The 20322-nt window shown below is 53.2% G+C and overlaps 9 protein-coding genes across 9 annotated transcripts; 6 read left to right on the top strand and 3 right to left on the bottom strand.

Annotated features, from left to right (window-relative positions):
- Positions 1 to 990: 990 nt before the first annotated feature.
- Positions 991 to 5971, top strand: VTN31DRAFT_3687 (uncharacterized protein; the record flags this gene model as incomplete). The annotated part of the gene is made up of 3 exons (XM_069403993.1): positions 991 to 3046; positions 3107 to 5560; positions 5613 to 5971. The coding sequence occupies 3 exons, from the start codon at positions 991 to 993 to the stop codon at positions 5969 to 5971; spliced, it is 4869 nt and encodes a 1622-aa protein (XP_069261012.1).
- Positions 5972 to 6307: 336 nt separating this feature from the next.
- VTN31DRAFT_3686 (uncharacterized protein) lies at positions 6308 to 7232 on the top strand (the record flags this gene model as incomplete). The annotated part of the gene is made up of 3 exons (XM_069403992.1): positions 6308 to 6404; positions 6532 to 6833; positions 6891 to 7232. 3 exons carry the CDS (start codon positions 6308 to 6310, stop codon positions 7230 to 7232), a joined length of 741 nt encoding a protein of 246 aa, XP_069261011.1.
- Positions 7233 to 7543: 311 nt separating this feature from the next.
- VTN31DRAFT_3685 (uncharacterized protein) lies at positions 7544 to 9148 on the top strand (the record flags this gene model as incomplete). The annotated part of the gene is made up of 3 exons (XM_069403991.1): positions 7544 to 7801; positions 7860 to 8180; positions 8228 to 9148. 3 exons carry the CDS (start codon positions 7544 to 7546, stop codon positions 9146 to 9148), a joined length of 1500 nt encoding a protein of 499 aa, XP_069261010.1.
- Positions 9149 to 9570: 422 nt separating this feature from the next.
- On the top strand, positions 9571 to 10173 carry VTN31DRAFT_3684 (uncharacterized protein; the record flags this gene model as incomplete). Its single annotated transcript, XM_069403990.1, has 1 exon — positions 9571 to 10173. The coding sequence occupies one exon, from the start codon at positions 9571 to 9573 to the stop codon at positions 10171 to 10173; it is 603 nt and encodes a 200-aa protein (XP_069261009.1).
- Positions 10174 to 10765: 592 nt separating this feature from the next.
- Positions 10766 to 11595, bottom strand: VTN31DRAFT_3683 (40S ribosomal protein uS19; the record flags this gene model as incomplete). The annotated part of the gene is made up of 5 exons (XM_069403989.1): positions 10766 to 10835; positions 10897 to 11193; positions 11274 to 11331; positions 11498 to 11516; positions 11578 to 11595. The coding sequence occupies 5 exons, from the start codon at positions 11593 to 11595 to the stop codon at positions 10766 to 10768; spliced, it is 462 nt and encodes a 153-aa protein (XP_069261008.1).
- Positions 11596 to 12204: 609 nt separating this feature from the next.
- VTN31DRAFT_3682 (ribosomal protein P2) lies at positions 12205 to 12599 on the bottom strand (the record flags this gene model as incomplete). The annotated part of the gene is made up of 2 exons (XM_069403988.1): positions 12205 to 12381; positions 12441 to 12599. 2 exons carry the CDS (start codon positions 12597 to 12599, stop codon positions 12205 to 12207), a joined length of 336 nt encoding a protein of 111 aa, XP_069261007.1.
- Positions 12600 to 13270: 671 nt separating this feature from the next.
- VTN31DRAFT_3681 (uncharacterized protein) lies at positions 13271 to 14213 on the top strand (the record flags this gene model as incomplete). Its single annotated transcript, XM_069403987.1, has 2 exons — positions 13271 to 13276; positions 13332 to 14213. The coding sequence occupies 2 exons, from the start codon at positions 13271 to 13273 to the stop codon at positions 14211 to 14213; spliced, it is 888 nt and encodes a 295-aa protein (XP_069261006.1).
- A 1177-nt stretch (positions 14214 to 15390) lies between these two features.
- Positions 15391 to 16803, top strand: VTN31DRAFT_3680 (uncharacterized protein; the record flags this gene model as incomplete). The annotated part of the gene is made up of 6 exons (XM_069403986.1): positions 15391 to 15484; positions 15543 to 15582; positions 15648 to 15694; positions 15755 to 15765; positions 15823 to 15855; positions 15904 to 16803. The coding sequence occupies 6 exons, from the start codon at positions 15391 to 15393 to the stop codon at positions 16801 to 16803; spliced, it is 1125 nt and encodes a 374-aa protein (XP_069261005.1).
- A 176-nt stretch (positions 16804 to 16979) lies between these two features.
- VTN31DRAFT_3679 (uncharacterized protein) lies at positions 16980 to 19326 on the bottom strand (the record flags this gene model as incomplete). The annotated part of the gene is made up of 6 exons (XM_069403984.1): positions 16980 to 17090; positions 17171 to 17870; positions 17937 to 18046; positions 18220 to 18349; positions 18412 to 18669; positions 18734 to 19326. The coding sequence occupies 6 exons, from the start codon at positions 19324 to 19326 to the stop codon at positions 16980 to 16982; spliced, it is 1902 nt and encodes a 633-aa protein (XP_069261004.1).
- Between the last annotated feature and the right edge of the window lie 996 nt (positions 19327 to 20322).

The following is a 20322-nucleotide window of genomic DNA, read 5'->3' as shown; positions in this document are numbered from 1 at the left end:
ACCTCTGCCCGGGCCGAACTCCAGTCGAACGTGCAGCGTGCCGCAAGGGGAGCTTCGAAACTGCGGCGGCCTCGGAGAGGTAGAAGTTCTGAGAAGAGACGCATTCAGGAAATTCTGGGAGGTTCAATTAGCCTCATCAAACACACTCCAGACTCAAAGCTATCTGTAGTCCGCAATTGGGATCAGGATGATGATTTGATTTATTGTTTTTGACGATTCACTCGGATTCAAATCATCTGCAACCTTTGATACTGTGAAACCTCTCCGTGATGGATCATTGGATGCAAAACAAAAGGTATGGCAACGATCCCTGAAAATTACCTTAAATGGAAGAGTTTGTACGGAGGTACTGCATTGATCATGCATAATTCACGGTTTTTGGTCTAGCGTCGCGTGGGTACTGTGGATATCTACTCTCACGTATTCTTTATTTAGTATAGTGCGGCTAGGTCAGCCGTGGATTAGTAATCGTTGTCCAGGCGCCAACGGCTGAACCCCCAGTCGGATCAACAGCAGCAGCAGGTTGTTGTGATTTGGTTCCCCAGATTGTTCTGCGGTCGCTCGGATGCAGCGCATGTCGGTTGTCGGTGAAACGATTTTCTTCGACGCGAGAGTTGATTGACTTTGGCGCGTGCGATTCGACCCGATTGCGACTCGACGGAATTTATCGCTCACTTTTTTTTCCAACTGTACCCCCATCCTTTGCGCACCGCGCTTAGCGGCATCCTGGCTTCTCCCATCGATACCGGTTGCGATGATCGATGTTCTGAACGGAGCTGGTCGTTGAACTGTCTGTAATGATCTTGCATACGCAGCTGTGACATTTCTCATTCTTGTCTACCCGGCTGGGCAATTTGTAAGGAATCCAATCCGCGACGCGTTCATATACTTATGTCGCTCATCGGACGGTTACCTGATGTATACCGTCTGAGTGTGTCGGAATTCCTAGCTCAGCCAGTGGGTGCTAACCAGATGGCAGCTCCCGTCACCATGGGCAGAGCTGGTCCAAAACGGACGTGGGAGGAAATCGCGAACAAGTCCGACTCCAACGACGAGGATTATGACGATCGCGCTTACCGTGCCTCGCTCAGAACCCGCTCCAGATCGAAAAAGACAACCCGAAAGAAGTCGCGATCCACGAAGAGGAGACGGCGCCGCGGTTCCGATGATGATTTCATTACCGACGATGACGAACTGGTGACTGGGGACGAGGAGTTGTCGTACCAGGAGTCCGAATCAGACGATCCCAATGTCGAGCGCAATGCCAGAGGGGTTGCGCGGAGGCGGGCTGCGAGGAATCGACCCGTATACAAGGAGGAGTCGGACGAGGATGAGAACGAGGGACAGGAAAGTGACGACGGTAATGCCGAGGCGGACGAAGACTCCAAACCGCAAACCCAGACGAAAAAGAGCAATATTATCACACTCAAAGTCGGCGGAGCTTTGAAACGCCAGTTCGGATCAGACACGGGCCCAACCACCCGCCGTATCACCCGACAACGCCGGGGTGCCTCCGAAGAACTGTACGCCCTAACAAGCTCCGGTCGTCATGTCGAGACTGTTGGAAGAGCCTCACATACCCCACAGCCACAGTCGCCGCGGGGACGGCAAGGATCGAAGACTGTACAGAGCCAGAGCGCCATACCAGAGGAAGAAAGTCCCAGCCAGGCAAAACAGGCGGACGAGAGCAGCGGGCAGCTGGAGGTTCTTGAGAGCACCCAGGGGGAAGTGCCAGAGAGCTTTCCCTCCGCGACAAAGTCGACGGAGAACCATGACCAGGAGGATGTTGAGATGGGCGAGGGCAGCGTTGTACCAGAGTCTCAAAACGGTGATGCAAAACCCGAGGAGGAAGAGGAGGAAGACGATGACGATGAGGGTCCAACAACGCGAAGACCGTCCCGTCCGAATCGGCAGAAAGAAACGGAAGAGACCGAGGAGCGACAAGAGCCGGCCCAAACCCCTCGCCGTTCTGGACGTAAGCGACCGCCGCGCCAACACAAGGATGATGATGAGAGCGACTTTGAGCCTCCCTCAGAAGAGGAAGATGAAGATGACGATGAAATTTCGGATTTGGTATCTGATCGCTCACCCCACAAGGAAAATGAGGAGAATGGCGCGACCCGACGTTTCAACTTGCGAAGTCGAAAATCTCAGTCCCGTGGCCGCGACTCTGACCTTGCTGAGGAGCTGGCGGAGGAACTGGAGAGTCTTCGAGAAGATCGCTCCCGACGGCGTCGTTCGCAACCTGTCTATGAACACAAGCCTCGCCGAAATCGAAAGGATGTGGACTATCGTATCATACGCCCTGAGATCCCCTTTCCGGCCGATGATCCTGAGGAGGAGGTCACCGAGTCCCCGTCAAGACGTGGCGGCCGAAGCGGTACTTGGCAGCGAACGTTGTTCTCCACATGCGGCCCGTTTGGCGGTGGTGGAACATCTGCCGTGCTCGCTCCCCCTGGTGGCTTGCCGCCGACGGCAGCTGCTGGTGTAGACAGCGACAGTAGCGACGACGAAGCACCTCCTAAACCGGGCGGCCCTGCTGGTGTCGGTGCGCAGCCTGGGTTAGTCTCCGGCGCGGGCTACACGACAGCCCAGCCGTTTGGTGCCGATCCAACCGTTCCCGGTCCCTCTGGAACGCCTGCAAATTTTGGAAGGATCAAGGATAAGCAGGCATTGGCCGATGCGGACCCATTGGGTATTGACCCCAACGTGAGTTTCGACAGCGTAGGAGGGTTGCAAGGACACATCGACCAGCTGAAGGAGATGGTGCTTCTCCCCCTACTTTATCCTGAAATCTTCCAACGATTCAAGATCGTTCCCCCACGAGGCGTCTTGTTCCACGGTCCCCCTGGGACCGGTAAGACACTGATGGCGCGTGCTCTGGCCTCCAGTGTCAGTTCAGAGGGTCGTAAAGTGACCTTCTACATGCGAAAAGGAGCGGATGCACTCAGCAAGTGGGTTGGCGAAGCGGAACGGCAACTGCGGTTGCTGTTCGAGGAAGCTCGCAAGACCCAGCCCAGCATCATCTTCTTCGATGAAATTGACGGTAAGCTTTTCGACTTCTCGGCATCCCTGCCCATGAGGATGGATAGCTAACGTTGGACAGGCCTCGCTCCGGTGCGTTCCAGTAAACAGGAACAAATCCATGCCTCAATCGTGTCTACTTTGCTAGCATTGATGGATGGAATGGACGGACGCGGCCAAGTCATCGTCATCGGCGCGACCAACCGACCAGACTCGATTGACCCAGCGCTGCGGCGGCCTGGACGTTTCGACCGAGAGTTCTACTTTCCCCTGCCAGACAAGGAAGGTCGTCGGGCTATCTTGGATATTCACACTCGAGGCTGGGATCCACCGCTACCGGATAATGTTAAGGACGAATTGGCAGAGCTGACCAAGGGCTTTGGCGGCGCTGATTTGCGCGCTTTATGCACCGAGGCCGCCCTCAATGCGGTGCAAAGGCGGTATCCACAGATCTACCGATCGAGCCAGAAGCTGCAGATCGATCCTAAGAATATCGTAGTCACGCCCAAGGACTTCATGATGTCGCTCAGGAAAATGGTTCCGTCGTCGGAAAGATCCACGTCGTCTGGCGCCGCTCCATTGCCGAAGCTGGTAGAATCGCTGTTGCGCCACCGTCTAGATGAAATCAGGGCCATCCTGGCGAAAATTCTCCCCCAGAAGAAGCAGCTCACCGCTCTGGAAGAAGCCGAGTTTGAAGAACCAGATGGCGGCAGCAGCTTCCGGAGAGAGCAGATGCAGCAGGAGTTTGAGACGGCGCGGGTGTTCCGGCCTCGCCTTCTCATTCGCGGTCCACCAGGCATGGGTCAGCACTATCTGGCTTCGGCGGTGTTGTATCATTGCGAGGGCATCCACGTGCAGTCGTTTGATCTGTCGACGCTTCTCAGCGACTCGACGCGGTCGCCGGAGTCTACTGTCGTGCATCTTTTTGCTGAGGTCAAGCGCCGCAAGCCCAGCGTGATCTACATCCCAAACGTACAGACCTGGTACGAGACCGTTGGTCAGACCGTGATCTCGACCTTCCTCGGACTTCTTCGTTCCGTCCCACCTACCGATCCCGTTCTGCTTCTCGGGGTGCTCGAAGAAAAGGACGAAAATGTGGACCCTGTGATCATTAAGTCGCTCTTTGGCTACTCACAAAAGAATGTGTACACCCTCACGGCTCCTGATCAGCAGAGTCGACATGAATTCTTCGCCCGCACGATTGACTTTGTCAGAACATCGCCCTCTGAATTCCCAGAGCCGGAGAATCGCAAGAAGAGGAAGCTCGAGGAGCTGCCCGTCGTGCCGCCTCCACCGTCGCCAGCCGACCTTCCTCCCACCAAGGAGCAGCTGAAGGCGCAAAAGAAGAAGGACCATCAGACGCTAAATATCCTGAAGATTCGGATCCAGCCCATCATGGACCAGATCAAGAAATACAAGCGGTTCCGAACGGGCGTGATTGATGAGTCGCAGATTCGCTACCTCTTTGAAGAAGAAGACGAGCAGCAACCTCAGTCAAACGAGTTGCCGTTGGAGCAGCGGACCACATTTCGGCCGTTTGAGAAGGATTATGACAAACACGGCGTGCCGGGTCTGCGAGAGGTAGTGTCCGGGAAGTTTTTCTACAATTTGGAGATCGTCACGATTGAGAAGCGCCTGTCCAACGGGTACTACAAACGGCCCAAGGACTTCTTAGCGGATATCAAACGTGTGGTCAAAGACGCCCGCCAGACCGACGACCAGGAACGGATTCTGCGGGCGAACGAGCTGCTGTCGAACGTCGAGGTCGATATTGCATCCATTGAGCAATCGGACCCTGCGTTTGTGGCTGAATGCGAACAAGTCTATCTCCGTGAGCTTGAGCGGGAGAGACTTGCGATGGAGAAAGCAAAAGCAAAGGCCGCCGCTGAAGCGCAGAAGAATGGGCAAGCGCCTCCAGCGAATCATTTCAACGTGCCGCACGGCAATTCAGATTCCAGCATCTCGACGGGGCCGATCGTCCACGGTCCTCCGCTCACAAATGGCGCGCGTTTCGGGCATCGGCCGATCACCCCAATGCGTCCGGGGACGTCTAGTACGGCCAATAACGGTCTCCACGGGCCTGGCGGAGGCTCTGATCTCAATGAATCCGGTGGCCATGGGTCAACTGAGCAGGCATCGCGCGTTGAGGATGGAGATACGTACATGACCAATTCGGACATCAGCCACGGGCTAGAAACGGCGAACAGCTCCTTTGGGCAGTCAGCGCAGCCGCGACCGCTGCATTCGCACACGGCGCCGTCGCAGCAGATCCGGCGGGAATCCGGCTTGTCGAATCTGTCCCAGAAAGGAACGGTAACGCCGATGGCCCCGGGGTCGCAACCTGGCGACTACGCGAACGATGCGTCGACGACCCAGACGACATCCGACAAGAAGACATCGGAAAATTCGACGGGGCCGCGCCTGTACAATTCCCAGAGTTTTGTGACTGGCAGTGGGCCGCGGATCGAGTATCCGGATCTGACGTCGTATCCTGATCGTATATCTTTGGAGGAGAATCTGCCGGACACCCAGCAGGGTAAGTAGTCGCTTCGAGCCTCCGGTACTCGACTTTTTCCTGACATAGACAGAACTAGGCTTCTCGCAAGCCAGCATTGCCAACGGCAGCCAGTCTCAAGCACGCAACCAGGGATTTGCCCGCCCGCCGCCGCGGTTCGACAAGCCGCAGCCGACGCACATCCAGTCGCTTCTCAACAACGACGAGCCAAGTCCGACGCTGGAATTGAACCCGGACTCCGTCGAGGAGCTCCACGAGCACCTGACGCGGCAGACAAGCGGCTGCTCGGTCGAGCAACTGGAGCAGATCCATGCCGCGCTGATGGACACTCTGTGGTCGACACGGGGCGAATGGGACCGCAACAAGGTTGCACGCATGGTGCGGGATCGGTTCGACGAAGTGTTGCGGGATATTCGAAGTGCATGGGTTTAATCTTTGTTTTGATGTGATGATTGTACCAGCACTGTAGCGGCTTCTTGGGTTTGATTTACGTGTATGTATGGACGGCGGGCTAGTTGCATGGCGTAGAATACACTGATTATTGTGATGACTTTATTCCCGACTTTTTGTCGACTGGTTTTTTGGGTCCTATTATACATACTGGAGTGTTTGAGCTCTCGTCGGTCATGTATGGTTCGTTCACTCTGTGGCTTGGTTGACGTGGCGCTAAGAACTGCATCATCTCAGATCTGCGACTCCATCATCCTCAGGCACAAACTCCCAGGAACAAACACTCTTGCTTCCAACTCCCAGTCACCAGTCACCACCATGGACTGGTTGACTCTGATTGTGCCATTCGCCTATCTAGGCGTCTTGATCGGGTGTCTGGCGACATTCTCCTCGCTATACCGACGACGAAAAGCCGGTACGCAGCAACCTTCCGGAAGTCAACGAAACACACAACCACCACCCGCCCCAAATGCAAATCGCACAAAATTCAAAGAAGGTGAAAAAAAAAAAAAAAAATAACTGACGAGGAATAAATTAAACAGCCAAAGCAGCTTCCCTCGAACCATGGTTCCCTCCTCACCTCCAACGAGACATCTACAACAGCCTCCTCCATCTCGACCAGCAGCAACAGGATGACAAGAAGACGCGAGTGCCGGAGACGGTTTTGAAGGCCGCTCTCTTACGCCGAGCCGCCGAGGACATCAAGCGCGTTATGGCGATCCGGGAACAGAAGCAGGCGCTGGCGTTGCTTCTGCAGAGGGGCAGCGTGGGCGATGAGCTTTGGCAGAGGTTTCTGCGCGCGGAGAAGGAGATGGAGGATGAAGTGAGGGATGTTGTTGCGGAGGTATGATCCGAAATTCCTTTAAATAAATGGGCTGGAAGCTGATGGCGAGTGGTGTAGGCCAATGCGTATGCTCCGAATTGGGGTCAAGTCATTTTCCAGTCCGCCCGCGAGATGGATGCCAACGCGACCTACCGTGCGCGCATGGAAGAGTATCAGTCAAGTGTTGCGGAGGAACGGGCGTGGTGGGATCGGAAACGGGCAAGCATCCAGGAGGGTTTCATGAAGGAGTTGGATGCCGCTGAGAAGGAGAGGCCTGCGACTGCTGCTTCTACGGCGACGGCTACCACTACGACTACTACTACGACGGCGAGTGATGATGATGCGGTTCTCGTGGAAGCGGAGAAGGAGGCGACCAGTTCTCCGGCTCCTGGGAAGAAGAAGAAGAAGGGGAAGAAATGAGAGACCTAGGTGGCATCGATTTGAAGAAATGATGAGCTTCGACTGGTGTATTCTTACGATTTGTCTTTTTTCTCTCTATTCGATGAATAACTAGTAGACTACCTAATTTCTCGATTGATGATACGATTTTTTCCATTAGGAGTAAGCTGGTCGATATGGAACACCTTGGAGTGAATCTTCTGGAGCTCTCCAAGAGTTGATATATTTTTCGGCCCTGATCTTAAGAACTGCTACTACCTATCCACTCGGCACTGCCTATTGTTCGCAATCATTCCCCCTCCCGCAAGGCACCTCATGTCAACATCGAGACCATGCAAGGATCTTTGGAGATAAAATACATCAACGATACCGTCGGCTATGGCCTCTTTGCGACCCGGGACTTCGATCTCGGAAACGAGGTCTTGTCCATCAAGACGCCATTCGCCGCGGTCCTGGCCACGGAAAAACTCGACGACACCTGCGCCGGCTGCTTCAAATCCGCTTCCGACGAGGGCCGTTCTGCGGAGAACCCTCAGATAGTAACCGTCAGAGCTTGTACGGGGTGCAAAGTGGTCAAATATTGTGATCGAGTATGATTCACCATTCCCTTTACTTTCTTCCTCCTTGGGTATTAATGACATGTTCAAGGCATGCCAGCGCAAAGACTGGAAACTCGGCCATTCTCTAGAATGTCCCATTTACGCCAACCTTTGGCCGAGGATCCTGCCGGTCAATGTCCGCGCTGCGTTGAGGATTCTTCTGCGCTTCGTCTCGGGGAAGACTTCCCCGGAGGAGCTGGAGCTGTGGAAGAACCTCAAGTCGCATATTGTTGCGATTCGCGAGCGCAATGGGGAGCAGTGGCACCGCACGGTGCTGTCCGCGAAGGCGGTTCTGGAGTACTCGAAGGAGGCGCGGGAGCAGTCCGCGGTGCCTGTTACGGAGGAGTTTGTGGTTGAGTCATTCGCCAAAGTGGGTGAGTTCCTTTTCTCTCGATTGGAGGGATGCTGATTTTGTAGATGGAGGTCAACACGTTCAATTTGACCAACGCATTCAACGATCGAATTGGCATCTATGTTCATCCGTATGCTGCTCTGCTCAATCACAGCTGTGATTATAATGCTGTGGTGTCCTTTGAGGGCGACCAGCTCTTTATCAAACCCCTTCGGCCCATCAGGAACGGGGAGCAGATTTTCATTTCCTACGTCGATTGTACGCACCCCCGAGACGTCCGTCGAAAGGAGCTGCTGGATCGCTACTTCTTCACCTGTGACTGTACCAAATGCCAGAAAGCTCCAACGGACCCGGAGGATGTCTTTCTTGTCCTCAACCCAGACGACGCGACTGTTTCGCCTGCGGAGCAGAATGCAAGAAGACAGCTCGAGTTCGCCAGTACTGCAACAAACCATCATGTGGCCCTCCGACATTTAGAGGAAGCCATGCAAGAATTAGATGCCACCGGAGTCTGGCCCATCACTAGACAGCCACATCCCGAGATTCGGGACGAGCTATTCGTGACACTTCTGACGGTACAGCAGTACCATAAAGCCCTGGCACACGCCGTTATCCGGTATCGACAGGTTGATCCCTTGCTCTTCCCCAGCCCTGTCCATCCTACTCGGCGGCTCCATGCGTGGGCTCTGGTTAGACTCTTGACATCAATCGGTGACACGAGTCCCGATGCTGTTTCCGTTCTACAAAATTTGTGTGTTGACATGCCTCTCGTGTTGTGGTCGGTCCTGGCGTGGCTCGCGGCTCACGAAAAGGAGGCCTGCACTCCCTCACTGTTCCAGGAGACAGTGAGGGCAAGCCAGGCAGAGTTACATAAGGATTTCCAGGCTCATGGACGCGATCCTTCGAACGTAACCAAGTCTGACGAGGATCGAGAATGGGAGAAGATGGACCAATTTGCAAAGCAGATCCTCTCAAACAGGAATTAATAGTATCACTTGCAGTTCCGAAGGAAGGAGTTGTGGGGGAGTTCTTTTCAGGTATGTTTGCTTCTTCCTTTCCTTTTCTGTCTGTCTCATGCTCATTGCTGACGTGAGAACGAGATGGCTGGGATCGCCCGGACAACGGTTTCTAGCAATATTATTTACTGTGATTTTCACGCTGAAACAAATTCTCCCCCCTGGTTTCTCCATTCATGCTGCTGGGGAAACTGAATAGTACCCTTAGTATCTTACAGAACTCACACCAGACCCAGTATATCGTGCACTGTGGCCTCCACAACGTCTCTCCTGCTGGTTCTCTGGGGTCTGTTGTGTTACCCTATAGTCGCTGGGTCCTGCGTGAGCCTCCAACAGTTCTTTCCTTGCTGTGAACGACGAGGACGGGTTGGGGACCAAACTTCGCTCTGGCAATGCTTATAGAGGACACTGATCTGAGGAGATGGCTCGAATCTCTCCCGAAGAACCCGAGGCGGTTCCCTCCGGACTCACCGTCGTCGCTCGTTTGCAGAAGAGGATCGGTGAAGGCGCCTGGTGATGGTCTCTCGTTGTCATCCCTCGAGCTCGATCCGGACACGAGTTCGGGAGGGGATTCTGACGAAGCGAGCGTCACCAGCATCTCTTCTGGACGTGTGTGGATTGATCCGCCGTATCCCTTCGTCATGCCCCGGTCTCTGCCACCTCCAAGCGAAGACTCTTCTGAGCCGCGACCATCTCTAGCTGTGACTCGCGGCGGAAGCGTTCCATCGGGCCATGAAGAGCGTATCGATCGTGAAAAAAGCGCCAACAACAACGACAACGACAACAACAACGCCGACAACTATCACGTTGAATATCCGTGGTATGAAAGTCGGTGCGACCAGGAAGAGGACGACCCGCGACCTCTCGTCCATGACTTCCATCATTATGGCAGTATGGGTGATTCAGATAGCGGGGTTGTGCTGGAGGATCAAAACAGCGTACCCTCTATTGGCAGTGGTGTCTGGTTGTTCGATCAGATGGGTTCCTCCAGCTAGTGCCGTCGAATCAGTCCCTCCCCAAGTGCTGAAAACAATCTCCGTTTCGTTGTCTTTGACGATGTCGAGGTGGGTTTGGGCCCATGTTGCCAATTTTCCGGATTCATGCATGCTTATACATGCTTAGATAACAGATTCATTCTCACAATCGCACCACACCATCTGATCAAAATCTTGTCAGCTTTGTTGAGTCTTCCGTGGACATATATCTCTTGTCCTGCTTTCTGAGTTTGTAGTTAGCTTCCATTGAATTAATAATACTGCTCGTAGCCAATATCATCCATCAGCATGGATTAGAGAACTTTAATCAGTCTCAAGGATAAATCTCTCTTGACCCACATATCCAGTCAAGGACACCGACAGAACACAACCATCGGAGAGTCTTTCTATGAGGAATGGGAGGTCTAACCCGAAACTGAAACATGGAAGCATTGGAGGCATAATTCAAGTTACCAGGAGATTATTCCATTTTTGCTCCGTTCATAAGAGGCATAAATCGACGATAACACCCATTCCATTCAACGTAACTTCCCGCCGTTAGATACACAAAACGTAAAAAAGAACATCGAACATTTTGCTTGATTTTTTGTGTCTATTTCAGGGGAATGAAACGCGAGGAGTGGGTGGCACCGATACCAGGTCGACCGTGCTTGACGGGTTTGCTGTAGATTCGTTAGGACTTTGAAAGAAATCTCAAGAGTGGAAGGGTAAGGGTTGACATACTATGTGATGGAGAACTCGCCAAGGTAGTGGCCAACCATTTCGGGCTTGATTTCGACTTGGTTGAACTCCTTACCGGAGTAGATGCCGATGACGGAGCCGATCATCTCGGGGACGATGATCATGTCACGGAGGTGCGTCTTGACGAGCGCCGGCTTCTCGTTGGGCTTGGCCTCCTGCTTGGCCTTGCGCAGCTTCTTGATCAGACCCATCGGCTTGCGCTTCAGGCCGCGGTTGAAGCGGCGGCGGGCCCGGGCGTGCACGACATCGCGGAGCTGCTCCGAGGAGAGGTCCAGAAGTCTGTTGTTACCGGGTGTGTCAGATGGGTTTGGTCTCGAGGTGGACTGTTGGACGATGAAAAGGATGGGGCTGTAACGTACTGCTCGAGCTCAATGCCGCGGTAGGTGAACTTCCGGAACTGTCTCTTCTTCTTGATCTCTGAAGGTCATCGGGGTTAGCGTCGTTGCAGTCTCGTTTGTGCGTGTATGTGTGTGCCAATCTGTGCCGCTTCTATCTTTCGATTCTCATCTCTTTTTCCAATTCGTCGTACACGGCGGCAAACCATCCTTTTTACGGGCAGGGATTGACAAGGAAGTCAACGTACCGGCAGCCTCCTCGGCGTTCTGTCAAAAGTCAGTCACCAAATCTCAAGTCACAACCACGCAGTATCGAAAAGAAACTCACGTAATCGACGTCAGCCATCTTTGCAGTCGGATCTATCCGCGCACGCTTTCCGACTCAACCGGGATCGAAAAGCGAAAAAAAAATTGACGGGATGGAGCGATGTCGAGTTGTCTATCGGACAAGTTTGACGAGGGAGTGGGCAGGTTTAGTTCGGCTAAGCGACGCTAGTCCATTTTTAGATTCACAGCCCTAGCCCTGATTCTATACCGAATTTGGTAATCATTCCCTTGATGGCTAACCAAGGCATTGAGAGCGCTCAGTTACGTTCAGTTGCGTCCATTGACGATTGCGGCTTGCTGGACTATTGACGAGAATTGCAGGCTAGGAGGAACTCTAAGAAATGTGGTTTGAGCAAACATCGCCAGATTTGGCTCGCTGCGTCCAAACTCCTAACTGGTTCACCATACTCCGTACGAGTACATACTACCTGGGTTAGAGATTACAAGAAATTGCTCTGAGGAGCTTCGACGGTCCATTATCTATCCAGACATACATGCATGATCATAACTGCATCGTAATCAAGGACAGAATGGCATGATCGGGAACCTCCGCGACCATTGTACAATCCGTCGTAACCACTCCTCCGCCATCTTCTCCATGCTCGGTCGTTGCACCGAAGCAGCGCGCTTAGTCGAAGAGACCGAAGCCCATGTCCTCGTCGGACTCCTCCTCCTTCTCCTCCTTCTTCTCCTCCTTCTTCTCCTCGGCACCACCGGCCGCGGCGGCGGCACCACCCGCGGCAGGAGCAGCAGCAGCGCCACCAGCGGGGACCGAAGCGAGCTTGCTCGTGCCCTCGGTAATCAGCTGTAGTGATATCACGTTAACCCAATGCCTCGTAAAGGCGTCAATTCCTGGTAACTCACCTCCTGAATGTCCTTGCCCTCGAGCTCAGACAGGAGCTTCTCCAGGCGCTCCTCATCGGCATCAATGCCGACCGAACCAAGGACACCCTTGATGTCGTCGGCAGAAGGGCTGGTGTTGCCGGCCAGGCCGAGCAGGAGGTAAGCGGCGAGGTGCTTCATTTTGAAAAAGGCGCTAGATCACGGGCTGTTGTCAGTCACACGCGCATCTTCCTGGGGCCAATTGTTGATAGTTTAACGTACTTGGTTTAAACACGAACTAGAGAATCAATCAGTTTAACCGCTTGTTGCGCGGGGACTGAAACTTCAAGTTCGTGGTGGATGGTTAACGAGGACGTGATCGCGGATGAGGATCAAAAAAAGCCCACGACTGAATCCCACAATGAAAAAAGTGCGCGAAAGTGTGGCTAGTGCCGAGATCCGCTAAGCGAGAATGGCAATTTGCTGTGGCTTGATAAGGGACTATTCACCGCCTTCCGAACTAGTATAATACCTAATGCTGCCATGTGATCAGAGTCAGTCATCGACCGCAGTTTGCCATGTTGTCTTCTGTTGCCTTCTATACGGTTGATTTGCTTCCTCCCGGGCGCTGCAACACTCTCTTTGGTTGCAGACGTCCCTTGCCATAAAGTCTTGTTGAATTATCGTACTTTCAGCCTTTTCGTGGTTCCGCATCCGGTCCTGTCTACCCAATACTTCAATCGGCGCACCCACCTGAGTTTGACTCCTCGAGTTGGTCAGTCAGAATCATGCAGTTCTCCTAAGATAACCGCCCGGCGGTGATTGTCGCGTTGAATCGAATGTCTTGAGTCGGTCGTTTGGCTTCTACGACGATGAGCGTAAGGGACATATGCCTTCTAGCTTTGCGGGTTGGCGTTGCTGACTCAACAGTAGTTTCTCGATTCAGTTCTCTCGTCCATCGAAAGCGGGAAGCCAACGGCCATCCCTCCACCGCCGCCGCGAACTCCTGCGCCAGCCAACAGAAATGATTCCTCGAAACAAGGATCAGGCAAACCCTTGACCTCTTCCGGCCAGTCTGGGGCCGCGGGGCCAAGAGGAGTCAAGCGTAAGGCTGATGAACCGGCTCAGCGCTCGGAGAAAGATAGCAAGTCTTCAGGGCCTTCGTCGACCAAGCCAGTGGCCGCCGGTGCGCCGTCGAAACCGCCGCCGAAGGGCTCGTTTGCGGAATTGATGGCCAAGGCTCGGGAGGTCCAGCAGAAGGCACCAAAGGTCGGAGTACTCAAGCATCAGCCCGCTACACAGAAGCCGAAGATGAGTTTAGCAGAGAAGAAGAAGCGGGCTATGGAGGCTGCGGCCAAGGAAAAAGAGGCTGCTCGTGGGAAGAAGAACGGCACGAGTGCTACCGCCGAATCAAAACCAGGCAGTAAGCCGAGTGAGGGGACTGTTGACAAGAAGGTGTTGGAGTACAAGGGGACGGCTCGACCTGCGCAGTCTACATACCGAGGAACAGCGAATCTTCCGTCGCGCCGCGGCAGCGCTCCTGACCGCCGACGACCTCCACGGCGAGACGAATATCTGGCCACGGACGAAGAGGACGAGGGCGACTATTATTACGACGACTACGATGACGACTACTATTCCGATGCGTCCTCTGTCATGGAAGCGGGCATTGAGGATCTGGATCGAGAAGAGGAACTCGCGCTCAAGATTGCCAAGCAAGAAGACGAAGAGGACATTCGACGCGAGATGGAAGCCAAGAGGCAGAAGATGGAACGAAGGAAGAAACTGGCTACCTTGGCAGCCAAGAGCAAGTGAAGGAGACCAGTTTGATGTCATGATACCATGTGTGCATGTCCTACCTAGTGGGTTTTGTTCTTTGCATGTTCAGCGTGTGCATATGCCGGGTGTTGGTTTTGTTTGATACTCTCTGGCTGGAGATCCGATTATCTGGTAGTTAATAGAGCTTTATTCTCCTGTTCCCTTTATGATAGTAGTTCTTGATGATGGTAACCATGATGGGAACACCTAGTATTTCCTAGGTCTACAATCAGGACGACATTCTCCCCATGCGAGCAGACCAAAACAGAGTTCAGCTTTCTGAGAGAGCACCTCACATTGCACTGGATGGTCCATAGTAGTCGTCCTAGTCTCCTTATCAGGATGCTCAAAATCACTCCAAATAAGAAAGCCAGCTTTTAAGTCTAAGACTGAACTTCCTGTTCTCGAATCAGTTCTGTCGGAGAGCCCTTGCCTTGTCCTGTCAAGCGCATCACCGCCTAGGGCTCACTCTGAAGCTCTCTGATTCGGCCCAGAGTCAACAAGTACCTAGAGGTAGATGGTACCTTTGGTATGTACTAAATTGATCGTCCAGAGTCTAGAGAGAAAGATGAGGTTTCTTGGAGCTTCTCTCAGATAGCAGTTCCAGAGTCAGAGTGCTCTTTTCCCCGTTTCGTCCGTCTGCCAGCGCCCGCTTCAGTTTAATAATGCCCACTCAAACCGTTCTCATGGTGAAAAATTCGCTTCTGAATGTGCCCCATGTCATGTGACCTCAGTAAGAGTAAGTAGGTACAGTAGGCCTAATCCGTGGGTGGGGATGGCGGCCCGCTGGCAGGTTCGGCTGGGCCCTTAGGAGTTTCTGCATTTCCCGTCGTCAAAGGACAAAGTCCTGCAGGACAGGGCAGTTTTGCGAAATGCTCGAGGATAAGGGAGAGTGTCATGAGCGGAAGAAGCCTTTAGCTGCCTTAGCGATCTATGATCTGTCAGGTGATTCAAGGGTCTCGCCAAAAGCTTTGGTACTCGAAGGGCGAAACCGTCTTATGAAATTGGACGATGGGAGATGACATCACTGGTTTAAGTACCACAACTCGCAGAACTTCACCATCTAAATACATAATTAGAGGGATTATGTGATCCTCCTTCTTTGCCATCAGCGAGCTCTATCAACCCTATAATCCATTTCGTTCTAGAGAATTTCATCACGAAGCTCTTCAACATGCCAGAGCCGGTCTATATCTCGACTCCTTCACGAACCCTCCTCTCGCGAGTGCGGGCAATGGTCCCGCCTCTTCTGGAGAAATTTCACAAAGGTAGGAAGACAGCCAACCCACCCAATAAGCATTTGATCAATGCTAATTGTTCGTATAGGGCAACTGGGAAGAGTTGCGGTGATTGGAGGCAGTGCAGAGTATGCAGTGGCTTTGTGTGTCAATGAGCTACTCGAGGTTCTGTGCTAATGGCTTGAACTTCAAGTTACACTGGAGCTCCATATTTTTCGGCAATGGCATCTGCACGATTAGGTCTGTCTTTTTCTTTTTGCAAATTCTCTAGCTGATTATTGCTGACTGAGTTTGCGGCAGGATGCGACATGGTGAGTGCAGTCGAGCCAGGTCCGTCTGCCATCTGCAGCTGCTCAGAACCGAGCTAGAGTCATGTTATCTGCGAACGCTCTGCTGCAACGGTACGTGGCATCAACGAAAGCATACAGAACCCGGAATTAACGAGTCAGGTAATCAAATCCTACTCCCCCAATCTCATGGTCCACCCCATCCTCGCCAGCAGCGCAACGGTCCCCAACCCATCCTCCATCCACCCACCCGATCTGGCAAGCCCCGTCCTCGCCATGCTTAACCGCCTCCACGTTCTCGTCATTGGCCCCGGTCTCGGCCGCGACGCGGTAACACTTCGAGTCGTGGAGGAGATCCTGAAAGAAGCCCGCTCGCGCTCCGTGCCGTTTGTCCTCGACGCCGATGGCTTGATGCTCGTGACCGAGAAGCCCGACCTTGTCCGTGGATACCGCGAATGCATTTTGACGCCGAACGTGGTGGAGTTCAGCCGTCTGGCCAAGGCTTTGGGAGTTGACGTGCCGAGTTCCTCGGAAGCGGCAAAGAGGCGCGGCAGCAGCGCCGAGGAGGAGCAGCTCAGCGAGGCGTCGTGGGCGTGCGAGAAGCTGGCGCAGGCGCTTGGTGGGGTGACGATTATTCAGAAGGGGGCCAAGGACGTGATCTCCAATGGCGTGACGAGTATTATCTGCGATCAGCAGGGTGGGCGGAAGCGGAGTGGTGGACAGGGTGATACGTTGACCGGATGTCTCGGGACGCTACTGGCCTGGCGTGCGGCGTATCATGAGGGTCTATGGGCGGATACAAAGAGTAGTAGTAGTAGCACTGCGAGCGAAGGGTCATCGACAAAGGAGGAGGTCTTCGCGGAGATCGAGGATGAGAAGAAGAAGATGTCGCCGACCACGACTCTGTTACTTGCCGCGTATGCGGGGAGTGCCTTGACAAGGGAGTGCTCTCGGCGCGCGTTCAAGGCAAAGGGCCGCAGTATGCAAGCCAGTGACTTGACGGATGAGGTGCATGAGGCTTTTTTGGAGTTGATTGGGGAGCCTGAGGAGTCGAAACTGTGAATTATCTTACAACGAGTTACTGCTGCTTTGGAAAAGTAATATTCGTAGTGAATAGGAGGTAATTACCTAGGTATGGTCATTATTATTATTCTCGTTCTCTACAGGGTAGTCATTACAGTCATTAACTTGTGCATCATCAAGTCATACATAAAACCCGAAAGTAGAGCACAGTCTGGTCAAGAGCTCCAACGGGTTGGGGAGACCGGACATGACGAACAAAGCTGATGGTAACAAGACTGACAATGCTCCGTAAGATGACTATTCCAAGGATGGGCAAGACATTGGCACTGTTCTTCCTCGTCAGTATCTTCGAGACCACGTCATACAGCGATAAAAGAAAAAAAAGATTCAAAGAAAGGAAACATACACAGGTCAAGAAAATCGCTTGTTGCTCAAAAGTCTGAGTCAAATCGGGCGACAACAAGCCCTCCGTCAATGACGAGGAGGAAGACGAGGAGGAGTTGCTATAAGTAGCACCTTCTGCCTTGCCATATCCCTCTCGTTCCCCGCAGGACTCGCATTCGATCCTGTCTTCGTCTTCCGCCTTCACCTGACTCGCATTTCCGGAACTTGGTCCGTAGACTGTGCTCCTCCGTTGGGCCCATCTCTGCAACACTCCCCGGGTGATGTGTCCGGACACTGGCAGCCAGGAGTTCATTCTGACGGGTTCCCTGCCATCTCGCGGGTTGATGTGCTCAAAGTCGATGTGGTCGAACCGTTCCTTCCAGGCATCCATCCCCAAGCTCCCTTTCAGGACCACGATCCGACGGCAAAAGCCGCACCAGAACTGCCCCTGGCCGTTCTGGCTGATCATATGCTGTATGACCAGATCGTTGTGGTCGGTTTGAACCTGGTGTGTCTTCTGCAGGTGCATCACGAAAGCCGACGCCTCATCGAAGATCCGCGCGCACTCGGCGTGGCGCCCCCGTGGCAGCGAACATCGGTAACTTTCTTGCTGAAAGTGTTGCGTGATCTCATGGCGTTTCCAGTCACCCTTGCTGCCAAAGTCCTTGTAGCATCCCGGAAAAGTGCATCCGTACGGCTTCGTGTGGCGCATGGAGTGCTTTCTGTCAAGTCCTCTCTGATTAGGAAGCTTGAAGATGAGAAAAGGCAGGATCTGGCTGTTGACATACCTCAAATCACACCGCCGTGCAAATCTGGATGGGCATTCTGGGCATTCATATTCTCCCGATCGCCTCGGCGCAGCTCTTCTTCTTCGCCTAGGCAAGGCCTGCACCTCCAGCTGAAACATCACGTCAGCGCTCTTCCCATGTTTTCGCGCTCGGTCGTGTCCATGGGTGATCTTATGGCCCCAGTGGCATGTTCCCCGTACGGGGCCGGAAGGGGATTCGAACGCGCGCCATTCAGTGTGAAGATGACGATCGCAATCAGGAGGCTCGATGCACTCGCACTTACCAATCTTGAGATCTGGTCTTGGGTGATCGATTGATTTGGGGCCTGGAACTGAGACGCCATCATTGTATCAGGCAACAAGGCGGTTCGACCTCGCTCGGTCTGTAACTGCTCCCTGTACCACTGCAGAGATCTACCGTCTGTCGATCAGAAACTTGGATTACGCGGCTGAGAGACGAAGCAGTTGCACGTTACCTTTGCTTCAGGTCCTCGACATTCTCGCCACGGTGTTTGCGTCTTAAATGATCCTTGAAATTGTCCCATCGTGGCCAGATCTTGCCCTTTTGGTTGCATCGTTGCCCAAAGCACATCCAAACTTCCATTGGTCCCCGGCGCGGTACTTTCTTGTGAACAGACTTTCTGTGTCTTTCCAAGTCATTCAACGTTGCGAACTTCTGCTCGCATGGAGGCTCATCGCAGTGAAATGGTTTGATATGCCTCGTTTCATGTTTCCTGCGGCAAACTCGTCAGGGGTCGATCAAGTATAACATCTGGATCGTTTTGGTGGATGCCATACATCAATTGCGACAATGTTCTTGCAGCATATACGTCACAGTAGCTGCAAGGATATTCGCTTGGCCGAATTGACTCGCTACGATTTTGGATGAGCGTCGACCTGGCATCATTCGATACACGTTCCCCAGTGTGACACTGAGATTCCAGAGGCGGTTCGAGGTTCGAGAGACCTTCAGGATTATTCAAGCCTGAAAAATTTGCATGGATTCCGCTTGTATCCCCAGGATCAGAGAGGGCATGTGACGGGGCCTGGGGACCGTGCGACAGCCCCAATTCGGGCCCTGACAATAACCCAGGTTGCTCGTAATCAACAGGCACAATGTGGTGCGAGTTGAATCCCTGGCCTGCTTCCAAGTACTCACGGACACAGATCCATGACTGATTCCAAGGCTCTGAAGTCGAAGGAACCGCACGAAACTCCGCGGGAAATTCGTAGTTTGAGAGTTGTTGGGGCCAGACGCTTTGCTCTGCATGCTCGGCATCCAATAGGGTTTGCTCAGTGCTGGGGAATCCGGAGCCGACACAATCGATGATCGATTCCTCCGGCACTGGAACGGAGGTGTCCCAGCCCGAATGAATCGGCCCAGCTTGCATCCTGATGCGATGGGTTGGGTGCCCCAAATTCTCAAGCCCTCTGTATCACGGTCTCGTGGATGGTGCTCGGCTGACGTAGTAGAAACACGAATGATGCTGCGCGCTTCGAAGTCTCGGTGGAATCTCTGTGTCTCGTCTCGAATCATTCAAGTCGTGATAAACGCCGCAGGTGATGGCTGTCGAACTGGTGACGAGTTCACAGCACTCAGCACCTGGCAGAAGCACGATTACTGTACTATTCAGGTGGGAGAGTTGTGGAAGGGAATTTTAGAATCAAATAGCCAACGATGATGGTCTGGACCAGGTACAGATCCCAACACGCCGGGGAGCACTGAACAAGGGTACTCAAGTACTCGCGTTTGTGTTGTTCACGGAACTTGTCCACCGCACCAGGGTGAGCCTCGCTGAAGGCTCGTATTGGCTGGTTGAGGAGCTTGACGTGGTCAAGGCGACCAAAGTCTCCAAGGAGAAACACAACCCCCGTAACCTGAAGAAGGAAAAAAAAAAAAAAAATAAAATTCACAGCGACTGAGAACCCAAGCGGGCCTCATTCATCGGGGACAGTCAATTGAGAACAAGCACTGAAATGGACTCCCTCTTCGACTTTGGTAGTATCAATGTACTCTGTAGCCTGCCGGGCGATAGGGCTGGCCCTAGAGTACATATGGAGTATGTAGCCTACCCTAGCCCCGGGTGGAAATCTCGGGCCTGACCGACAAACTGAAAAGTCAATGGCACTGCTTCCTTCTGTTTACTATATATATACTTCCAATCTCCGTAGAAGAACAGAAATGTATGACTAATAGTTTGTAATAGTGCGGCATTAACCCTGGGAGATGTACCAAGTGATGACTCGAATGCCGTGTACTAGGGACGTAGGGCGTAGGCTAGCTGTTGTATGAACCGAAGCTCTCAGAAAGTCACGTGCGTCAACCCTCCAGTTGTTTGATCAATTGACCTAGGTCGGGTTATCTCAGGGTGGAGTCGCCGAGTTGG

This window comes from Thermomyces dupontii (genome assembly GCF_041956625.1).
Source record: "Thermomyces dupontii strain NRRL 2155 unplaced genomic scaffold VTN31scaffold_3, whole genome shotgun sequence".
NCBI classification, from domain to species: domain Eukaryota; kingdom Fungi; phylum Ascomycota; class Eurotiomycetes; order Eurotiales; family Trichocomaceae; genus Thermomyces; species Thermomyces dupontii.
The sequence above is the reverse complement of the archived record's forward strand: the minus strand, read 5'-3'. Positions and strand labels throughout refer to the sequence as shown.